This window comes from Quercus suber, unplaced genomic scaffold (assembly GCF_002906115.3).
Source record: "Quercus suber isolate HL8 unplaced genomic scaffold, Cork oak 2.0 scaffold_214, whole genome shotgun sequence".
NCBI classification, from domain to species: Eukaryota; Viridiplantae; Streptophyta; class Magnoliopsida; order Fagales; family Fagaceae; genus Quercus; species Quercus suber.
Window position 1 is genome coordinate 952,975 of NW_027069672.1, and position 22,983 is coordinate 975,957.

Below are 22,983 nucleotides of genomic sequence, written 5' to 3' on the forward strand. Positions count from 1 at the left end.
TCCCATTTTTTCTACTCAACCAAACAAAATATTTTTCCATCTCTCCACTTTTCTATCCATCCAACCAAACACACACGAGGAAAAACTAAATTTTTTCTATCTTCTTACTTTTCCACCCCTTCAACCAAACGGACCCTAATTGACATTTCAAAATATGAATTCTTTGTCTTTCTCCAAGTTACATTTTCTTTGTAGGTAAATGGTCCGTTTGGTTAGGAGTTTTAAGAGATTAAAAGAGCATTTTTAAAACCCAAAACCCTGTTTTGCAACCATAACTCCTCATAAATTTTTTACAAATGCACCAAAAATCCAAATGATAGTCTTTAAATTTGGGTGATTTTGTCATTTTCATGTTTTAAATTTACTTTTTGACATATAGGGCATGTTTGGTAGACTGTAACGATAACTACATAAGAATAGAAATAGCTATTACAAAAAATACAAGATGATGTAATGTAATACTTATTACTATTCATCTATTTGGTGACAACACAAAAATATAACCTTGAAGACAATGGAATAAAAGAATTTTAAATCAAATTTAAGATATATTTTAGAAAATATCTTATTCATGTAATTATATTTCCTAAAAAATAATATTTTTTAAATTTGAAAGGGAGATTAGTTATTTTTTTATGATTTTTTATTTTCATAATTGTTATGTGCATATGGAAAGTTTGTTTATTAAGAAATATATTAATTTTTTTTGGGAAAGGAAATATATTAATTTTAGAAATTAATACACCTATTAAGAAATAGCTATTACAAATTTATAACTATTTTAGAGATGGATACTTATTCCTCATTTTAAAGAATAACTATTCCTTGTAATAAAAACATAACAAAACTACCGAATAGCTAAATTATAGGAATAACTATTATATTACAGTGCCTATTATAGTCTACCAAACATATCCAAAGTTCTTAAACTTTAAAATTTTTGTCAAGTTGACCATTTTACATATAAAACTGTCATTAAGCCCTTGCCTTGCCAAATATGTGATATAATGTTGTTTTGTGCGACGTAAAAACATATTTATAGGCAATAATAAATAAACGGGAAATTTCAATACAATACTTTAGGTATAATACATTAGGTTTTTCAATTAAATTCAAATGTCTAGTTGTATTAACCAATAAAACTCAAACAATATTATATTTTTCAAGCATAATAAATTTTAACCCATCAAGATGTATGAATTTGATTATAGAATCTAATATACTACACCTAAGGTATTGTATCTAAATTTTACCCTAAACACAATGATCAACTTGACAGGAATGTTAAAGTTTAAGAATTAAAATGATAACAAATAAATTTTAAGGACTAAAATGATAATTCATCCAAACTTAAACTATGTAATTTTGATTTTATTTTTTTTGTTGGAAATTATATTTTAAACCTTATAGTTTAGGGGTATAACAAATCTAACCTTATACTTTTAAAAGTTAAAAAAAAAAAATTGAATTTAAACCCCCTATTTCAAAATTGACAAATTATTTCCTAAAAATTTAAAATGTAACAAATTAAAAAATATATATATCCATTTAAATGAAACTATATTTTTATTTTTGAAATAGTTTATAACTATTTTCTTTAAAAAGAAAGAAAAAGAAAAAAAAAAGGAGAGAGTTTGAAATTATAGAATTTAATTTGTCACCCAATATCATTCATAGGGTTTAAATATATAATTTATCTTAATTTTTTAAACTTATACCAATATTATTTTGAATAGATCGATGTAGGATACTCAAATAAAAAAATTCTAAAAAAAGTATAAAAATAAAAAAGAAAAGAAAAGAAAAGAAAAAGAGAGGATGCAGCTAGTAGAAAATACAAACACTTCCGAAATATATAATCAGGATTCAGGCCCAATAGGGCGCCAACTCCTCCGCGCACCTATTTTCCACACTCCGAAAATCAAAATCAAACCCAAACTTTCCCCGAAAAACACAAAAATTGCGCCCTTCTTAACTTAAAATCCCCCACACACGTATCCACGTCATCGATCCGCACCACATTTCAAAATCCCATCTCAACCGTCAATACAAACTATCAACGGTCCAAATCTCTCAGAAACAGCATTTAACGGATCCTTCACCGTTGCCCTTTTCCCACTCCCTCCTATAAATCCCCACCAAAACCAAAACCCTTCCTCACTCGTTCATTCACTCATTAACTCACCAAATCCCCAATTCAGGTAAAACCAATTCCAAGCCCTCTATTTCTCTCTGCTTTTTCACTTCTCTCTCTAATTCTTTAATCTTAATTAATTTCTTTCTTTGTTTTGGTGTTTCAGATTTTTGAATTCAAGCCTCGGAAAAATGTCTGGGCGTGGAAAGGGAGGCAAGGGTTTGGGAAAAGGAGGAGCGAAACGGCATCGTAAGGTGCTTCGCGATAACATCCAGGGAATCACCAAGCCCGCTATTCGCCGATTGGCTCGCAGGGGTGGAGTGAAGCGTATCAGCGGTCTGATCTACGAGGAGACACGTGGCGTCCTCAAGATCTTCTTGGAGAACGTGATTCGCGACGCCGTGACCTACACTGAGCACGCAAGGAGGAAGACCGTGACGGCCATGGACGTCGTCTATGCCTTGAAGAGGCAAGGAAGGACTCTCTACGGGTTTGGGGGTTAGGGGGTTTTGCGTTTCGTGTTTGGTATGGGACTTCGGGAACAAGTCTTGCTGTCAAGAAAGTCCGATGGTGGTGGTGTTTTTTGTTTTGTAATTAGGGGTGGTTCTATTTCAAATATGTGGGTCTTTAGGGTTTGGTTTTAGGTTTATTAGTTTTAGTTCTACTTGTTTGTGAATCAAACTCTGAATTGCAAGTTATGAAGATTTAATGCAAACTAGTTATGGTTGCAATGGATTATCTTTATTTTTATTTATTATATTCATCAATCTTGAATTTTCCGTCTGTGACTCTATCACTTAAACAAAGGATATTTAAGTTCTAAATCAAGCAAAAGAAAGTCCATTAAAAAAAAAGGGACAGATAAGCATTATACTTTGAATCCTCGATTTCAAAATTTGAAATCTCAGATTTGGGTGCTCTCACTTAATGGCTGCACCTTGAAGTTTATCCCAAAATTGCATTAAAAGATTCAAAACGCCTTTAGACGAGAGTACTCAACTGCAGTAGCTCTCCGGAGGCACTATTAAAAAGTGCTTGGGAAATTTGCTTGGCGAAGTAAAGTTTATCTGCTGAAGATGTCCTTACATTTTAAAGGCCGAATATTCACATTTAATTTGTTCAAAAATTATATGGAAGAATTCTCGTTTATTTACCCATTTTCAAATCATATATGCATCTGTAACGTCTGTGTCACCTTTTATTTTTCTATTAAAGTACTAATAAATTTTTTCCTCCCTCACATCCATTGGGATGTTGCAACTGCATTGGAGAATGATGACGCTGCTACTGTGACAAGTGTCAATTAATTCTTGAGTTCTTTCTGACTTTGCAGTGGAGGACAAAGGACTTAGCGATGCTACTAGCCACTACAACAATGGTGATAATTGATTTCCGGAGGTTGCTACAAAGGACGATGATGGTATTATTGCAGCAATGACAATTGACTACAATCCACTCTTGCAGTGCTTGGTTTAGACGAGAAAAAATTTGTTTTAAAAATTAAACAGTGATGAGCTGAGTGCGGGTTTAAAAATTAAAATGGTTATTTTTGTGCAAAGTGTACACTTATTTTGAAGAGCTAGATGGGAATGCTCAACTAATTGGATTTTATTACGGTCCAACACATTTAAGTTGGTAGCACAGATTAAATATGAAGCAACAATATGAATGGAGAAAATTGCTCTCTAAAACAGGAGAAAATTTGTGATGTTTTCAATGCATGCATCTTCCCTCTCACATAAGGGCGGACCTCATATGTGAGACATGCACCAAAACACCATATACCACCTCCTAAAACAGGCACCAAAGCAATTTACGCATTAAAGATATAAGGTGAGATTAAATTACTGTCTTAGAAAATACTACTTTAAAGAAACTAAATACAATTCCATTAAAAGAATCTCAATTAAATCTTTTAAACTGAGTCCAAACCCTCTCCATTCATTCTAAAACGCAGTGGGACGAAGGATTGGAGTCCCAACATAATTACGACACTTTGTAAAGTCTATTCTATTTTAGTTCTTCACTTGGGCGCTTACTCAGCCTTTTGCTTTGAAGATTTGCTCCCACTAGAAGCCCGCAGTCCACTTGTACATCTCCCGACAAACTTCAGCATCTCATCAATTAGAATAACTGGAAGAGCAACAGCCAGCACCAGAAGCCATTCGTTCAGGCTGAGAGGAACAATGCCAAACACTTGAGCAAGGAATGGCACATAAAGGATCAAGAAGTGAAGGCCAAATGAGATAGACATGGCCAGAAGGAGCCATGGGTTAACCCATGGAGGCATGGTTAGTAGACTCCCATCCTCAGAGAGGGCATTAAGGGAATTGAACATCTCTATGGCAACCAATACAGAGAGGGAGAGAGTTGAAGCTTTGATTTTGCCAGATCGGAAGTAGTCACATGGATCGTCAAACTTGAACTGCAGCCCCCCGGCTGTGAAGGGTGACACTGAAAATCCCTCCCAAGAAGAGCACTGATCCCAATTAGCAAGTTGAGAGTAGGAGACAAGAGTATGACCATCTCTGCTCAGGTCAATGCCCAAAAATGAGTTATGCGTATACCATATGATAAATACGCCGACTGTTGCAATCCCAACATAGAGCCCAATCACCTGTACCAAGTTAGGAATGCAATTATCCATTAAAGTTATTCCATATTAAATCCTATTCAGAATAAGATTAGGAATAGAAGTCATTTGAAATATTTGGATTGTGTTGGAAGAAGTGCACGTGATTTAAATACCAGATAGCGGAATAAAATCCAAGCACTGATCAATGAGTCATCACTTCTTCTTGGGGGCTTCTTCATTATATCTTTCTCTTGAGGATTGAATCCCAAAGCTGTTGCTGGGGGTCCATCAGTCACAAGATTGACCCAGAGAAGTTGAACAGGAATCATGCCTTCCGGAACGCCCAAGGCAGCTGTCAGAAATATAGAGACAACCTCACCAATATTTGAGGAAATCATGTACCTACAGTTATGTTTTGGGAGGGAAGACAAAACAATAACGTGTTTCAGAAATGAGTTCCTTAAAAAACAAAAGTGAACAAATTCAATCTAAGTTGGACCCAACTTTAGTATAGTACATGAAAACTTAATTCAAAACACTGACAACCCCTGCATATGTAATGCAGACAATGCAACAACGCAACAACTCTGACAACATTAAGAACTCATGTCCATAACTCTTTCCTAATAACAGAGATTAATCCATCCTCTATAATTTCTATGGCAATGAATACTCAAGAGGTAACAATTAGTGTTTTTTCCCCCCATGATAATGGCACATCAGAGTGAAGGCAACTGCCAGAGTTCAAAATTTAAATGTATCAATCCCCTCCCCCACAGTGTGCGTGAAACAATGTCAAATCAATTAAGATATCTGTCAGCTAGGATAGCTATGTGCTTTGTCTCTAATGGCTCTGATCACTTTACAACAGCTCCTTCCCCAATATAAACATGCATAAAATAAAAGATATTTTACCTAAACAGCTTCTGGGCCTAAGCCACTAGAGACAAGAAGATATGTAGTAAGGTATTGACATAAAAAAAATATGTTACAGCAGTCATTTACAGAGGATTTTTTTTTTTTTTTTTTAATTATTGAGAAGTCACAAATGTACCCAGTGAGTCTTGAACCCATATCCTCACCCTCCATCCAATTATTATGGTTGAATAGAGTGCTAGTTGAGCTAATTAGATCATTGGCCAGTTATTTACTGAGTATCAAGCCTGATATATTCCACCCCCCCCCCCCCTGAAGGTAAAATGAGAGCTTTAATTACTTTTTTTTTACATTATATCAGAAAACAGGGACTTCTATGTTTTAGGGAGTGGAATATTTTATAAGTTCAATAAGGCATAGAGCTTACATGAAGCAAGGGAAAAAACCAGATACTAATATACAAACTATTTTGCTGCTCCAAACCTGTATAATTCTAGTTAAAATATATTTGTTAGAATTCAATTCTTTTGCACAACATGAGCACCTTTATTTAGGTTGACTGCACTGCATGCTCTAGTTATTCTTTTTGTTTGTCATCTATATCACACACCACAATTGCACTTCTCAAAATTGCAGTGCACCCAACATAGGCAGTGCCTATCCGAAGTTTCTGAAGATGTTTAGGTGATATGGATTCGTTATTTATGCAGTTTCTTTGTCATTTCAGGTGCTGGCTGAGAAAATGGGACATCCTGAAAGCTCTGATTCTGGTTCATCTTCAAGTCATACAAATGAACTACGTATGTACCGGATTTATGAATTATTTATTGTCTCATTTCTCTTATTGGTTGGTAACATGCTTCTTTAATCTGTTTCTTCATGGAAGGTTGTTCTCAATTATGGAATCAAATGGAGAATCGGATTGCAACTCTAGAGTTTGACCGTGATCGTAAGTCCATGAGTGTTATTGTGAATTCCCGGTCAGGGAAGAAAACATTGCTAGTAAAGGTATATTCCCTATGTCCTTTCAAAGGTTTGGTTGTATTTGAAGTTTTTCCCCCTTTAGTTTGTAATAGGCTCTATGGCCTTTTTGCAAGGTTGATTATGGAAATGTGCCACATGGGTCCGGCCCTAGCAGCTAAAGAATATTATACTTCAATTGTGATTTCATCTGTTGCAGCCTTAAATTTCAAAAAACCAAGAAAGCAACAGAATGAATTAATATGATTCATTTTTTATAAATAGGTTTAACATATATAAATGTTGTCAAATATTTTCTTCTTTCCACTATGTCGTTCTATACCTTAAAAATCATATGAATATTCAATAATGGTCAACTAAATAAATTAAGAATTTTCTAGAAGAGAGGTAGTATTGCACAAAAACTTTGTGGTGGCTATATTTACTTGGCTTTTTAAAAAATGTGTGTGTGTATATGTATGTATGTGTGCGTGTGTGTATATATATATATATATATCCTATCTATTGGATGTCTTAAATTTTTAAATCTGAGACAGATTACAAATCTAAATTCAATCACATCTAACTCAACTAATGTCTAATGCTTTGTTTTAAACTTGAGCATTGTCTGCACTTGCTGTTATGATCTCACTTGTTTGTATGAAAATCATTTCTGGAGTTGATGCTAATGCAAGTTATCAATGGCATAGGACTAATTGGAGAGTTTACTTAGTGCTTGTGATGGGTTTAACTTTAGCAGGATCTGTGGGTCTGGGATTAGAGCTGTAGAAGAAAGGGTCACAGTTCAAAATTGGATAGGGTCTAATCTATTTTATTGAGAAAGTACATGAGTGTTAAGGGTTTGAATAGAGGAAGGGCTTGACTTGGGATTGTAAGAAAGAAGGAAAGAGACATTTACGGTGTTCAGGGACCCCAGAGAGAGAGAGAGAGAGAGAGAAGTGGAGAAAAGAACACATGAAGGTTACAATGATATCCTGCTTTAAAGGATATATGTAATTAAATTTGTATTCGATTGTAGCAGACAAAGATGCTTCAGTGCCCTCTCTGGTGAATTTTTAAGGGGAGGATGAACCTCATTAAAGGAATTTGAGATATATTTGTAATTATTACGACTGGGAGTTGGAGAGATTATATAACTAATGGACTTATTATACTACCTTTTGCTGGAAATACTGATCATATGAGATGGCTTCCAAATTTGATCGAATTAAAATAATTTGATAGTTGGGGGAGGGGGGATTTGAGCCATGGACGTCTTTGTTGGAAACACTAGGAAGTGCAAGTTGAGCTACATGGCTCTTGGAAAAGTTTTCAATAATTTTTACTAGTGTTTAAGAGGTGCTATCAGCATTCATTTTCTTTGGAAATGTATATNAGCACGAGTAAGGGTTTCTTTTTCTCGCTCACCACCTCTTTCAAGAGTTTCCATCTAATAATTAAATGAATTATAATATAAAAAGTATCAGTTATTGAGATTAGTTCTAACTTTTTGCATCTTTTTTGAATGTTGCACTATGGTGGGAGGGTTTTCTTGAGTTGATTTCCTGGATCACTTAAACTTATGTGCGTAAATCTTTAGGAAGTTCTTGCACTTGTGCTCTCCTTTGCTAATAAAGCTTTGATTGCTTGCTTAAAAAAAGAAGAAGTTATTCTGGTGTTTTATGAATTTATCTTTTTTTTTTCTTCTGACCTGGTACTATCAAAATCAGCAATTTAAGTTTCGGATGCATCTTTTATCAGTGCTGTCATATTTCTCCTATTCTTCTGCTTTCTTTTGTTGGCTATTTTTAACATCATTGAACACTGCTCAATGTCAGGGTGCTGTGGAAAATGTTTTGGAAAGAAGCTCATTTATCCAGTTGCTTGATGGCTCTATTGTTAAATTGAACCAACATTCAAGGGATCTTATCTTAAAAAGCCTTAATGAAATGTCAACAAGTGCATTGCGTTGTCTGGGTTTTGCATACAAAGATGACCTTTCGGAGTTTGTGACATACAATGGTGATGAAGACCATCCAGCACATCAACTGTTACTCAATCCATCCAGTTATTCTTTAATTGAGAGTAATCTCATTTTTGCTGGCATGGCTGGGTTAAGGGTGAGTTGTCCCTATGTCTATGTTTGGTTGTATGATATTTAAGTTGTCTCTCCCTTTTCTATTCATTTTTGCTAATAACAATTTCAAAGATTCTTACTAATTCCCCAATTGAATTTCTATTGTGAAAGGATCCTCCTCGGAAAGAGGTTCGTCAAGCAATTGAGGACTGCCGAGCGGCTGGAATCCGTGTTATGGTTATTACAGGAGACAACAAGAATACAGCTGAAGCAATTTGCCGTGAAATAGGTGTTTTTGGATCTCATGAAGATATTAGTTCAAGGAGTTTAACAGGAAAAGATTTTATGGAAGTTGCTGATAAGAAAAGATACCTCAGACAAAGTGGAGGACTTCTGTTCTCTAGGGCTGAACCAAGGCATAAACAGGACATAGTGAAGTTGCTCAAAGAAGATGGTGAAGTGGTTGCAATGACTGGGGATGGAGTGAATGATGCACCTGCTTTGAAATTGGCTGATATTGGGATTGCAATGGGCATTGCTGGGACTGAGGTATTTATGTTTCCTCTTCCCTTTGTTTACTTTGAAGTCAATGTGTTAGATGTTTTCAAGATAAAATCCCACAGTATGTGTTTATAAATGGCTATCCCAGGCAAACTGTATTGTTAGGTACTGGTATTTATTTGTTCATTTATTTAATTGGCTCATTACGGCAAGAGTATGCATGTACATGGCCTTGTGCATGGCTATACAGTATTAAAACCTACTTATATTCATGCCTTAGGCTTGTGGTGAAGACTCAGTCACTTCCTATGTGCTTCTACATCATAGTTTAGTAACAAATTTTATTCTGTCGTCTGAAATGTTTGTGATCATTTATATGGCAACAAAGTCTTAGTCCTGAACTTTAGGTTGGCTATGAATCCTCAACATACAAATCGGAGCTGACCACATGTATTCTTCTCTGTCATTCTACCCTATCCAAAATCATAGTCTTTGTTACCTCATTAATTAACATATACTTTTTTACTGCTTGCCCTGGTGTTATTTTAGGTCTTCCTCTATCTTTTTTCGTTCCCCTTGACTTAAAACCAAATCACTGTTGCTCACTTGTGCATTAATTTCTCTCCTTTGCTCGTGACTAAGCAATGCCAAGCAACTCGCCCTCATACTAAGGTTTAATAATTATATGTCAGCATTCGTTGCTGATACTATCTTAGTTGAAGATTTTACATCTTTGAGCATGTCTGCTTTTGAAATACTCAAAGTTGCATTATTTTCTTAATATATCCAGCTACCCATTCTTTTCACATATTTATTCCCAAGTTTTTTGGCTCACTCCTGCATTGCTTTTCTTGTAGGTTGCAAAAGAGGCCTCTGACATGGTGTTAGCAGATGATAATTTTAGCACTATAGTTGCTGCGGTAGGTGAAGGCAGATCTATTTACAACAATATGAAGGCCTTTATAAGGTTTGGTTCTCCATTTAAGCAAGTTCACAAATATAACAGCCTTTTTGATCTTCTTTTTTTTTTTTTTCCTTTGTTTTTTTTGGGGGTGCTGCCTCAGTGGGTATTCCAATTGAAACATAATGATTTCCAGATCGTTCAACACCTGCATCATTGCATAGAGCAGCAATCTTTGCAATCATTTGAAGGTTTGCATCCATTCTACCAACTGGCCAACCCTGTATTTTTCCATCACAAGGATCATAAGTGGTTCCCTCAACATCAAATAGTCGGAGTGAATCAGCACTAGAACCCATAGCCACAAGCTTCGCTGCCGCCATCTGATTGGTAGTCAAAGTGCCAGTTTTATCCGAACAAATCACAGTCGTACAACCTAAAGTCTCAACACTAGGCAACTTCCTCACAAGTGCATTCTTTTGAGCCATCTTTCGTGTTCCTAATGCCAAGCATGTTGTGATAACCGCTGGCAAACCTTCTGGGATGGCAGCAACAGCCAATGCCACTGCAATCTCGAAGTAATATGTACACTTCTCAAATGAGAACTTAAAATTTCTCGGCCAGCCATCAACATATTCCCAAGTGAGAAAGTACTTCACGTTGATAAGCCAAACCAAGATACAAACAACTCCAATTATTGCTGTTAGAGCCTCCCCAAACTCATTCAACTTCTTCTTCAATGGCGTATCTTCCTCACTCTGTGATGCTTCTTGAATCTGCGAATGCACCTTCCCTATCTCCGTATCCATACCTATCTGAGTAACCAAGCACATACAGTTCCCATTCACCACAGTCGTCCCAGCAAAAACCATACATTTCTTCCCTTGAATATCTGAATCCTCTGCAACAGCCTTGACAGTCTTACTCACTGCTTCACTCTCTCCTGTCAACGACCCCTGCTCAACCCTAAACGTTGAGCTTACCAAGCCCAAAACCCGCATGTCCGCTGGCACCTTATCACCAATCCTCAACTCCACTATATCACCCGGGACAAGTTCCTTCGCGGGCAAATTAGAAATCCGTTTTCCATCCCTTAACACCATGGCATGCTCCGATTGAATCTCTTTCAAAGCTTCCAACGCCTTCTCTGCATTGGTTTCTTGCCAAATTCCCACTATGGCATTCACAATCAAGATCAAGAATATCACAAGTGGCTCCACAAATGCCGTAATCTCCATCTCCCCACCTTCCTCACCATCATACCAAGCCAACACAAACGATACAACAGCCGCAGCTAGCAGAATTCTCACTAGAGTATCATTTAACTGATCCAATATCAATTTAAAAATCGATGTACCTTCGTGATGTTCCAATTCATTATATCCATAGATCTGTCGCCGCTTCTCAACCTCTTCCTTTGACAACCCAAACTCGCGATTCACTTGGAACTTCTCCTCACATTCGGGAACATCTTTAGCCCACGCAGGGAATATTTCTAGGTTCGAAGATCTCTTATCAAAGCTGTCCTTTTTCCCATAGTTTTGCGCTCCTTTTCCCATAGTCAATCTCTATCACTCAGGAAAAGGAAGAAAAATTCGAAAATTTTTCGACTTTCACCTGAAAAATTTTCCAAATCGGAGCAGAGAATATCACTATCTCAATATGAACTACCAAAAAATTAAAAACTATCTCATTATGAAAATTCCATAGGCATGAAAACATTTAAACCCTAACTCTCTACTAGATCACTAGGAAAAAATAAAATACAAAAATACACAAAAAAAAAATGGATCTTAAAAAAAAAAAAAAAAAACTGGATCTTACTTTTTTATGATTATTGTTCGGACTTTTAAAAACCTCAAGTTACAAACAAAAATATATTGCGCAATCAAATCATATAGAGTGTGCAAAATCCTTTAAAATGAATTTTCTCGGCAACCAAACAGAGCAGAGAAAATCCGAGAAACTAGAAAATGAACAAATCGGAATAATGAAAGTTTGCGTTTGCATAAAAAGAAACCAAAAAAAAAAAAATCATAATTACCAGATCCGTAGAGCTCAGCCAGACTTTTACTTTTTATTATTTTGTTTTTTTCTTCTTCGAAGCTCAGGGTTTCACTCCATGAGATAGAGAGAAAGAGGTAGAGAGAATCCAAGACGTCAAAAATCTCTACCTTGCTTTTCTTTGCTTTTGAAGAAACAGAGGTCTATTAAGCGTACAGCGAGAGCGATTCAAGTGCGTGCTTGAGTGCTTCGCGGAAGCTACCGGTTCACAAGTGTTCTGCCCAATCGCCTTTCGCCACGTCGGTAAATTGACGTCAGAGTTAACCCTGCGTCCCACACAAAAGTGATCACATTCTAGACGTAATTTGTTTTTGAACGAAAACTAAATGCCTTTTTAATCGGACGGTGCACATGTTGTGTGAGCTATGTGATGTACGGTGGATCGTGCGTCGATGTGGAATCCACATACAGTACATCCTCCTTATAGAAAGGATATAATTGGGATTAAATTTTAACACCTTATCGAAATTTCCAACTTGCCATAAACATAATAGTAACGATAATTCTTTACCCAAAAAAAAAAAAAAACGATAATTTAATTTAATTTAATCGCTCGAACCTCGTGTGAATCGTGATTAGAAAACCTTGCCAAAAAAGGACTACGTACCTGTACTCCGCATTTTTTTTTTGGAGGAAAAAAATAATAATATGTGTGGGTATGAATTGACTAAACTTGTATAAAAAGATTTGTCTAGGATCGAATCCAGTTTTAAAAAATTGAAGTTCATTGATGCTTTGAAATTCGCAGAAATAATTGGTAAAGTATTCTGAGTTTAGGTAATTAAATTAAGTGGTCTCTTAATCCAATAATAAAAAACTCTCCCGAATTTAAAAAAAAAAAAAAAAAAACTCTCCCTAAAAAAAATACTCATAATTAAGTGGTCTCTTAATCCAATAATAAAAAACTCTCCCGAATTTAAAAAAAAAAAAAAAAAAACTCTCCCTAAAAAAAATACTCATAATTTCATATAAAATGAACATCACTATTCATAGTTTTATCTTTGTTATGAATTCTTATGAGTAATGTGAGAAACACACATTTTTACACCCAAATTCACACCTTACTTATATATCAACTCATAATTTAATTTTAATATTTTTATATGAGTCCATTATATGTATTTGAAAAACTAAAATTCAACCAACAATCAACACATAAACAGAATGTGGATTTAAGTATAAAAAGAGTGTCTTCCTAACATTACTCGACTTTTCATAACTTATTTTTACAATTTATTAAAATGATAACCACCCCTGCATAAATTCACTGTTATAAAACTACTTTTCATAAAGCTGCCGAACAAATTGTGTCTTTTTATACAGGCCCTTTTACTCTTCTACATATTACCGTGCTTATTATCCCCACCAATAGGTGGATTGTACTGTTGTGGGCAGTGGACACCACCAATCACCAATGCATAGACAACTTAGAGGTCAGGTCCCATGATATGAGTAGAAATGCAATACCTTTCTTCTATAGCACATAAATGGAAGATTGATGCTTTTTTCGTGACATATAAAAACAAAACAATGGCTGATGTTTTTCAGAACACGCATATTGACAAATGGTTTTGGCTTTCTTTATTAGTTTGGCAAACAATTATTTGAAGAACCTTAACTTTACGACAATTTTTTTTTTTTTTTGGTGAAACAAGAAGTATTATTCAATTTATATTGGTTAGATGGCATTAGTTCTTCTTTTTTTTAAAAATAAAAATAAAATATTAGAGGCATAAGTTCTTCTTCTTCTTTTTTTCTTATTAAATAAAAGATTAGAGGCATAAGTTGTAAGCTTAGGTACTACACAAAGGATGGAGCATCATCTCTAAATGACATGAAGAGAAATATTCCTTTTTTTTTTTTGATAGGAGAAACATTCCAATTGTGTGGCTCCGAATTAAAGGTGCTTCAATTAAAATAATGGTACATGAACTGATGAACCGCATGATAGCTTCACCTCAATATTTGTCAGACATTTTTTTTGAGAAACATTTGTCAGACATTTTATAACATAAAAGGGTGGCATGCACTGTAGACTATAGTCCATATGCATGCTTCGTATGCAGTCTAATCTGTTTTACATATGTTGTCTATGATGGTTGTATGGGTAAGTAAACCTCTCCTTCCATGCTTGCTTAAACAAATTTCCCACTATTGACAAGTTTTTCCGTATTAGTTTCTTGCAATCTTATACCCTGTTTTGTGGTTAGGGAGATGGAAAATTTGGGAAAGTAAAAAAAGTGAAATAAAAGAAAATATTTGTATTTTATATAGTATGTGTTTGATAAGCATGATGGAAAAATTGAAAAACATTGAAGGATAAAGAGTAAATTATTATTATGCTTTTATTATAAAAAGCAGAAGGATGAAAAGATAAGGGTAATTAATTTTTTGATTTTATTGTCATTGCCATTTTATCTCTTATTTTCTCTCAAATTTGAAGAAGAAAAAAATTGTGGGCTCGAGTGGAAAACTTTATTTACATAATTTTCTTTCCTTTCATTTTTTTTTTCACTCTAACCAACACAATGGAAAATCATATTTTCCCCTTTCTCTTCGTTCCCCCCATTTTCCATCATTTCCCTTTTCATCCCAACCAAACATAAGCTAAAGCAATTGTAAGAATTATGGATAATTCAAAAATAGTTAAATTCAAATTTAAAACAACTATAAGCTATATATATATATATATAGATCAGACAAAATTGACTCTAACCAACTCAAACTCTAAGGAAAGGAAGAAAAAAAAAAGTATGGATCGAGGAGTTTCTTACTCATGCAAAAATTAGCCCAAAACAAAGCTTGTAAATGTGTTGAGTATGGGTGCGACCTATTTACCCAATGGGTTAAAAGTTAAAACATGGTTTTGCTATAAATTTTATAAAGAGTTAATTAGTAAAAGCTCAATTTTTGAGAATATTTAGGATGGGAAATATTATGTCTATAAAAGTTTTATAATACTTTTACAAAAAAATCTTAAGTGAAAGGTTGTTATTAGGTGTTATGGGTGAGCAACTAATTTAAGTTGTAGGTTCAAATTAAAACTAGTAACAATTTCTCACATACGATTTGTTATGAGAATGTTATAGACATATCACTTCTCTTTTAGGACTATCTTTATATTTTAGTTGTAATTATTAAAGTTAATTGAATGGTAGTAAATTGCATTAATTTTATGATAAACGATTTTTGTTTGTTTTAATAATTTGATAGTTGGAGAATAAGAGATTTGAATTTTGGACGTCTCTATTCGTAACACCAAAGTATATCAATTGAGTATTAAGTTTTTTTTTTTTATATTTTTTTATATATATAATTTTTTTAATTATCGTACAATCATAAGACATATATAAGAACTATACAAACCCTAAAATCAGGGGCTGAGCCAGGAATTTTTGTTTGGGGGGCCAAGTTGCGGCACTAATATATTTATCATGACAACCCTCACACACACACACACACACACACACACACACACTTTTTATTTGATAAGTTATATATATACACACACCCAATAATAAAAAAAAAACACTTAGTATTTTCAATCAAAATTATGTTTAATGGTGATCTTTCATTAAATAAAATTCATTTTTACCATTTTTATAGTGAAATTTTTAAAAAGTTTCATTTTCAATACAAATTATCAAATTGTAAAAAAGAAAATTCAATTGAACTAATGAAATTTTAAAAAACATGAATGATCCAAAACTTGAAGAAATAAGTTAAGTTTTGAACATATTTGAAACCATCTTACTCTAACCCATTATGTAGCAATTAAAGAGATATTTCATGTGTAGTTTTAGTGACAAGATTTTTTTTTTAATGAGTCAGTAACTTGTTAATCGCCACATAACGGTTGAAAAAGATAGATTCAAACATGTTTCATACTAAATTTTATCAAATATTTAACAGATATAAGAACACATTTTACAATAAAAAATAGAATTGCAAAAAATAAAGTTATATCTCTATAACTATTAGACCAATTTTTTTTTTAAGAGTATCATTAGACTTGTGGGGTCCGTGGGCCTGATAGCCTCGGCCCATCATATAGCAGGCCCAAGGCCCATGCCGAGGATCGCAAGCTATTCCTAAAGAGAAGGGGGGGAAGCTTATTCTTCTGGATCCACGCCAAGGATACCTTGTCCTCGGCCTGACAAAGGTGATTTTGGGGAGAGGTTAACCCCAAAGTAAGCTGTCACTATCGCATTGAATGCACTCAACCAACCCCCCTGGCCGCATTAATGGGGAGGTAACCCCTTGGCAGGATAACGTTGGTTAGAGTGAGCCACTTGAGTGCGGATAAGGCCTCTGATGGGACGGACAACCAGAAGAAAAGCAAATAGACGATCAACAGATGGAAGCAGGAGATAGGAAGATGAAAACTATAAAAGAAGAGCTAGTAAAGCCAAAAAGAGGGGGGAAAACCTGAAGGCCTCCTCGGCCTATGGCCGAGGAGCATTCCCCTATTTGTAAGGAAACACTTAGCCTTTTTTATAAGAAAAAGTTTGAGCGTGGTGATCGACGGCCAGCACCTAAGCCTGTCAACCCACTCTCTATAAATTTATTGTTTGGGCTTATTGGGCTGAAATCCAACACTCAATTCAAATTGGGTCCTTACAAGACTAATTCAAATATTTGGGGAGGCCAACTTTAATTTTTGTAGACTAAATTTTGAAAACATTAAATAATTATATATATATATATATATATTAAAAAAATTTCAAAATTTAACATAGCTCTGCCTCTGCCTAAACTAATTTTTTAGTGCGACCAATTTTGATCGTAGATACATATTCTATAAGATTTGTTAATTTTTATTGAATAAGTGATGATAATATAAATTATTAATTGAATGTATTCTAAGTTTGTAGTAAATATACCTTACATATATATATATATATATATAAAAGAAGAGTTCATTTATCATGTAAAACAAAGTACAACTACAATACACATAAAAGAGTAATGCTACCACCGTATATTCTTGGTGCGATAGTCACTCCACAAGTATAAATGCTTGTGAGATGTAGGGGGTAAGGGTCGGGGTTAAAGACTCTAAAAAAGAGTTTCATACACATATATACTTAAATTAGGCTAGAGTAGAATTTCTATCTTGCATTAAAAAAAAAAAAAGGTAATGCTAGAGATAAAAACTTTTTTACAAAAAATTTTACAAACTACTAATGTGGTGAGTAATTAGTGGTAAATGAAAAAGTGATATTAATGGTGGGCCTAAATAAAAATCAATAAGTAGCTGACCACATCAATAGTTTGTAAAAATATTGTAAAATAGTTTGTGAGTATAACATTACTCCACCTAAAAAATTGATTAATGATACGATTCCTTTATGTTTTTGTGAATATTTATTTAGGATATTGTTGTGATTGTTTAGGATAATTTTATCTTTTTAGTTGTATTTTGTTTTAAATTTTTTTTTATAACGTTTTTTGTTCAAGTTATTTGGCTTGAATGACTATGAAATATATTAAAATTATGATAAACCACCTATTAATTAGGATATTTGATATTTATTCATTTTTATGTTACAAATCAATCCATTAATCTATTTTTAATGTTTATTAAGGTAGAAAAACAAGAAAGAATTAGTGGGTTAATTGAATTCATGCCAACCCATCAATTCATGGGTATAAAAATAAGGGTCTGGTTAATGTTCGCGCATATATTAACCATCCATTTTGGAAAAGTTTTTTTTTATTTTTTTTATAGGAAATTGAAAAAACTATCAAAACAGTTAATCATTTTTCTTCTTCCTTAAAATAGTTTATTAATAATGTATGCCCTAAGGGCATATATTTGTAAAGAGTAAGACTTAGGTACAGTACTTAGGTGCTATTCTTTAAATTTCCCTTTTAAGATTCTGTCATGTGAATTTTTTCTCATGGGATGAAAGTGTATCTTTTAGTTAAGTAGCCACATGATTGAATTTTAAGAAGGGAACTTAAGGAATATTACCTAAATTACTATACCTAAGTTTTATCCATTAGTAAAACCCTAAAAATAATGACCCGTCTAAATCAAGTAATTTGACTCCAACTCAATTACAATTCGTACTTGTGGTATAGTTGTGTTACTTGTGTAACAAGTCTATGAATAATTTTTTTTTTTTTTTTTTGGTAGAACAAGTCTATGAATTATGGTCAAATAAGAGTTCACCTTCTTTCATCCAAATTGTGTATATTCTTCATGTATGGTCAAATCTTTCTTTTTCCTTATTTGATGGCATTGTTGACAGACACATCCTTGACTTTGTACTGCTTTCGAAAATCCCTATCGCACTAAGAAAGCACATTTTTTTCCATGCCATAAAATTAAAATCATTCTTCCCATCAATTTTTTCTATCTCAAATTTCATTACTAATAAAATGTTTGTTGTCATCACCCAAATAAACAGATATGAGATAACTACACATCCAAATAGACCATCATCTACTACTTGAACTAAGAACCCAAAACCAAAACTAAAATACCCAAAATCCAAACAAATAACCCATTACTCTAATATGAGTTTGTTGAAGTAGCATAAACTTTGATACCAGTTTGCAGTGGCCTGTAAGCGTATTCAATTATAATGTATTTACATGATTCAAGTGAAGTCTACCAGAAAATTTCATTACTAAACCGAAAATTAAAAAAAAAATGGCATAGAACTCCCTATAAAACCCAAATCTGGAATACACTAAAATAGCTCTATCTTCCTCACAACTATCATATCACAATAACTCAATAAGTCTGGTGTGCAAATCCAATAGTAAAAGCCATCTAAAAGTTGGTCCTACTAGCATTTTAATTCAACAAAAATTAGGATAGTTGGGTCCTAAATTCCTAATACTATTTGAAGTCAGTCAAAGAAATTAACCACTTCAATGGAGGCATCAAAGTCAAGCCATGCATCAACAGAAAGAAAACAAAACTGTCATCGGGTCACGCATTGAATTGTGGAAAAGAGTTAAAATAATTTTCCTCTCTTTTCTAACATAGTTTTTTTTTTTTTTTTTTTTTTTTTTTTTTTTTTTTTTGAGGAGGGGGGTCGTTTTTGGGCGTGAATAGGAAATTAGGAATGCTAAAGGAAAAAATGTAAAAAACATTCAATAAAATATCACATATTTCTGGGGGAGAAACTTTTAGATTTTGAATTTTCAAAACATATTTTTCCACTAAAATGATGGAAAAACAGAAAAAATATCTTTTGACTTTTGTATTTTGTAAGGAAAATTAATATGTAAATTAAATTAGGTTAATTAGTTCAAAGAGGATTTTTTTTTTCTAATTCAAGTTTTAATAAAACTTATGTGTCAACTATGTGCTCTAACTTATATGGTTTTACCCATCATGGCCACTGGTACTAGCTCGGTTGCTCCAACTCTAAACACCATCACTCTCTTTTTTCTGTATATGAATTTTTCTATCAATAAGTTAAGGAATTAAGGATATTGTTGGAGCATTTTAATATTAATTAATTAAAATGGATTTATATTATAACATAAATAAAGATATGAGAGTTAATATGGAAGATAAGATGTTAGTAAAATGTTTAATCCCAAATTGAAAATGAGAGAAACTCTTTTATTCTTTTTAATTGTGGCGATTAATGAGCTAATATGTATTGATTCAGATATTAAGTTAAATATGTGCACAAGGGGGGAGGAAGTGTTTTTTTTTTTTTTTTGTGTGTGGAGTTTTGGGCTTGAACACTTTGTGCCAAGGTTGTTCTAACCATACGACATTTATTAGGTTGTTGTATCTTGGGAGAGACAAGTAAAAGAAGGTCTACACCGATTACAAAGTTTAGCCAACATATATGAATTTAGTTTAAGTGATTAGTCATAATTAATGAGAATTGGGTTAATGGTAGACTTATATAAAAATAATGTTTCAATCAAAACTTACCACCATAAAAAGGTTTGAAACAAATTGTGAAAAATATTTTGTTATTTGGCATTGCTTTTTCTTTTTTGGTAGTTACTAACTTTGCTTCTTCTTCTTTTTTTTTTTTCTATCCAAAAAAAAATATAAAAAACCAGCTTGTTTGGAGTCCACCTTTAACTGATTGCTTATCAAGGACAAATAAATAAAATTAAAATCTAATGGCAAATTTATGCAAAAACTACCAAATTAAGAAAAGCACTCAACAATGATGTGAAGACTTCCTAAATAAAATAATAATAATGTGAAGAAATAATTATCATTTCATAAGATGCTCAAGAAAACAGATGTTCAACATTCAGGCTCTTTGATAGGTATAGAATATTGATATAGAATAGACGTTGAAATTGTGATTATTTTAAAATAAATTGCTAATCTAATAGAGAAATCATTGAAACACTTTGTCTGGAATATGACTTTGGGGTCCACATTTCCATCTAGAAATGCAAAGAAAAAAAAAAAAGAAAAAAAAAAAAAAGCATTTTGCATCTCCAAACGGTTTTTTATTTTTCGGTTAAAAATTTCCAAAAAGTTAGTTTATCTTCATTGGACACTCATTTTAACCATGTACCATACATCTAATGCTCTATTTTCTTACCACTTTATTTAAATTTTTATTTTTATTTTGACCTATTGAACAGTAATAGATTTTTAGGGGTGAAATTTGAAAATAAAATAATGGTATTTTTTTAGGAAGTGAAGCTTATTGTACTAAGATTTTTTTTTTTTTAATACAAGATAGAAATTCTAATATAATCTAATCTAATTGTATATGTGTGTGAAACTCTTTCTTATAGACTTGAACCCCAGCTTTCATCCCTCACACCCTACAAGTACTTTTATTTATAGAGTGACCACCATACCAAAGATATATGGTGAAAAGTAAAAGATTTTTGGATGTAGAATTACTTTTAAGCTTTTGGTAATACAATATGGGGCAAAATAGACAATAAGTATTAAAAAAAAATTTTAAAAAAAAAACCTCAAAAGTAAAGGATCCATTTGGTAAAAGATTTTTAATAATGTTGTTTAAATTTTGTAGAAATATGTGTGCATGAAAAAATATATGAAAATACGTGTTATGGTATTTAAACAACAATTTTCATTGTTTAAACACTTTTTTTTTTTTTTGGGAAAAGAGAAACTTCATTCATTCCCAAAAAAAAAAAAAGCTAGAAAAGGGATTACAATAGAAGAGAGCAACATGGACTCCAAATTACAAAGTCTGTGTAGGGTCTGGGAAGAGAAGAGAATGTGACAATGGGGGAGTAGTTCCTTTCCAGACTTGAGCATGACCAACCGATTTAGCTAGTTGGGTGAGCTCGTGGGTTGCTTTATTGTAATCCCATTTCAGATGGTGGAGACTTCAGCTACAAAAATGGAGCAGAGAGCTACGGATTCCACTGATAATATGGCCAAGCAGACCACCTAATTCCATTGCAATCATAGATTGCACCGTTGCAAGGGAGTCCGATTCAAAAATAACCCAGGAAATGTTCATTTCATGAGCTAGGATAACACCATTTTCTAAGGTGAGGATTTCAACAGTTTCAGGGGAATAATGGGCTGGCAGAGGTTTGCTCATTGCCGCTATAACGTGTCCTGTTGAGTCGCGAATAATTACTCCAATACAGGAACTTGTGCCATCAAGGCTGGTAGCACCATCCACATTTACTTTATGGAATCCAGGCAGGGGGAAAGACCAATGAGAAGCATGACTACCTTGCTGATTGCTATAAGGAGATAAAGCAACCTTAAAATCCTTAGCAAACCTCATGGCCAAATCCCAAATCTGACCAGGGGGAGTGGAGAAGGATTCATGCACAACTTGATTTCAGCTGAACCAGATGTACCAAGCAGTGACAAAAAGCGTTTCTAAGTCCTTTTGAGTGTCATTTCTAATTACTTGGAGAGCCACCTCTATTACATCCATAGCCCGACCATCCAGAATAGCCGATCTGCCAACCCAAAAGTTCCAAACCAGCTTAGAAATGTCACAGCTGAAGAGGGCGTGCATAGTGTTTTCAGGGCATTGGTCACATACAGGACACCTACCTTTAGTATTGATCCCCCTTACCTTTAGGTTTTGCATTGTAGGAAGTGCATTCATACAAGCCCGCCAAGAAAAAATTCTAATATTTTAAGGTTGAGATGCCACACCTTCTTCCATAGTAGAGTCTGGGGGTCACCAGCTGAGCATTCGCCCTCATTGTTTGACTTGACCAGTGGAAGGGCCACATAATATGCACTCCTAACCGAGAACTCTCCTCTCTTGTTCCCCAACCATATAAGCTTGTCATTCAGGAGGGAAAAGCTAAGGGGAATGCTAGAATGGTGTCCGCTTTAAAAGGGAGGAAAGTTTTCTTAACAAGGTTAGCTTTCCAACGCTTTGTATCGTGATCAATGAGGCCAGAGACCATGGGGAAGTCATCAATGCAGCAGGGTGGGCTGATTGCCTTGTAGGTAGTGGGTGTAAGGGGCCATTTGTCCTCCCAAATGTGGATTGTTTTGCCATTTCCAACGCGCCACCTTGTGCCCTTCCTAATTACTTCAAGGCTACTATGGATACTCAGCCAAGCATAAGAGGGATTGCAGCCCAATTGGGCATTAAGGACATCTGAAAATAGGAAATATCTTGCCTTGTATATTCTTGAAATCAGAGAGTCCAACCTAGTGAGAAGTCTCCATGATGCTTGCTTAGCTAGCATGGCCAAATTGAAAGCATGAAGGTTTCGGAAGCCCATACCCCCATGAGTTTTGGATTTGCACATTTTTTTTCCAAGCAACCCAAGCAATTTTTTTCTCTTGATGCCACTGCCCCCACCAAAAGTTACGTTCCATGCTTTCAAGATCATCATATAGGCCTTTTAGAAGAAGAAAATAGCTCATACTGTATGTGGGCACGACTTAAACGACTCCCTTGATAAGAATTTCTTTACCACCCATA

At 33.9% G+C, this 22,983-nt stretch overlaps 2 protein-coding genes across 2 annotated transcripts; one reads left to right on the forward strand and one right to left on the reverse strand.

Moving 5' to 3' along the window:
• The first annotated feature begins 2,071 nt into the window (after positions 1 to 2,071).
• Positions 2,072 to 2,861, forward strand: LOC112000783 (histone H4). Its single transcript, XM_024032948.2, has 2 exons — positions 2,072 to 2,201; positions 2,301 to 2,861. The coding sequence occupies exon 2, from the start codon at positions 2,326 to 2,328 to the stop codon at positions 2,635 to 2,637; it is 312 nt and encodes a 103-aa protein (XP_023888716.1). The 5' UTR covers positions 2,072 to 2,201; positions 2,301 to 2,325; the 3' UTR covers positions 2,638 to 2,861.
• Positions 2,862 to 3,946: 1,085 nt separating this feature from the next.
• LOC112000804 (calcium-transporting ATPase 1, endoplasmic reticulum-type) lies at positions 3,947 to 12,228 on the reverse strand. Its single transcript, XM_065779588.1, has 4 exons — positions 12,069 to 12,228; positions 10,183 to 11,641; positions 4,883 to 5,197; positions 3,947 to 4,751 (listed from the first exon to the last, which is right to left on the reverse strand). The coding sequence occupies exons 2-4, from the start codon at positions 11,581 to 11,583 to the stop codon at positions 4,170 to 4,172; spliced, it is 2,298 nt and encodes a 765-aa protein (XP_065635660.1). The 5' UTR covers positions 11,584 to 11,641; positions 12,069 to 12,228; the 3' UTR covers positions 3,947 to 4,169.
• Between the last annotated feature and the right edge of the window lie 10,755 nt (positions 12,229 to 22,983).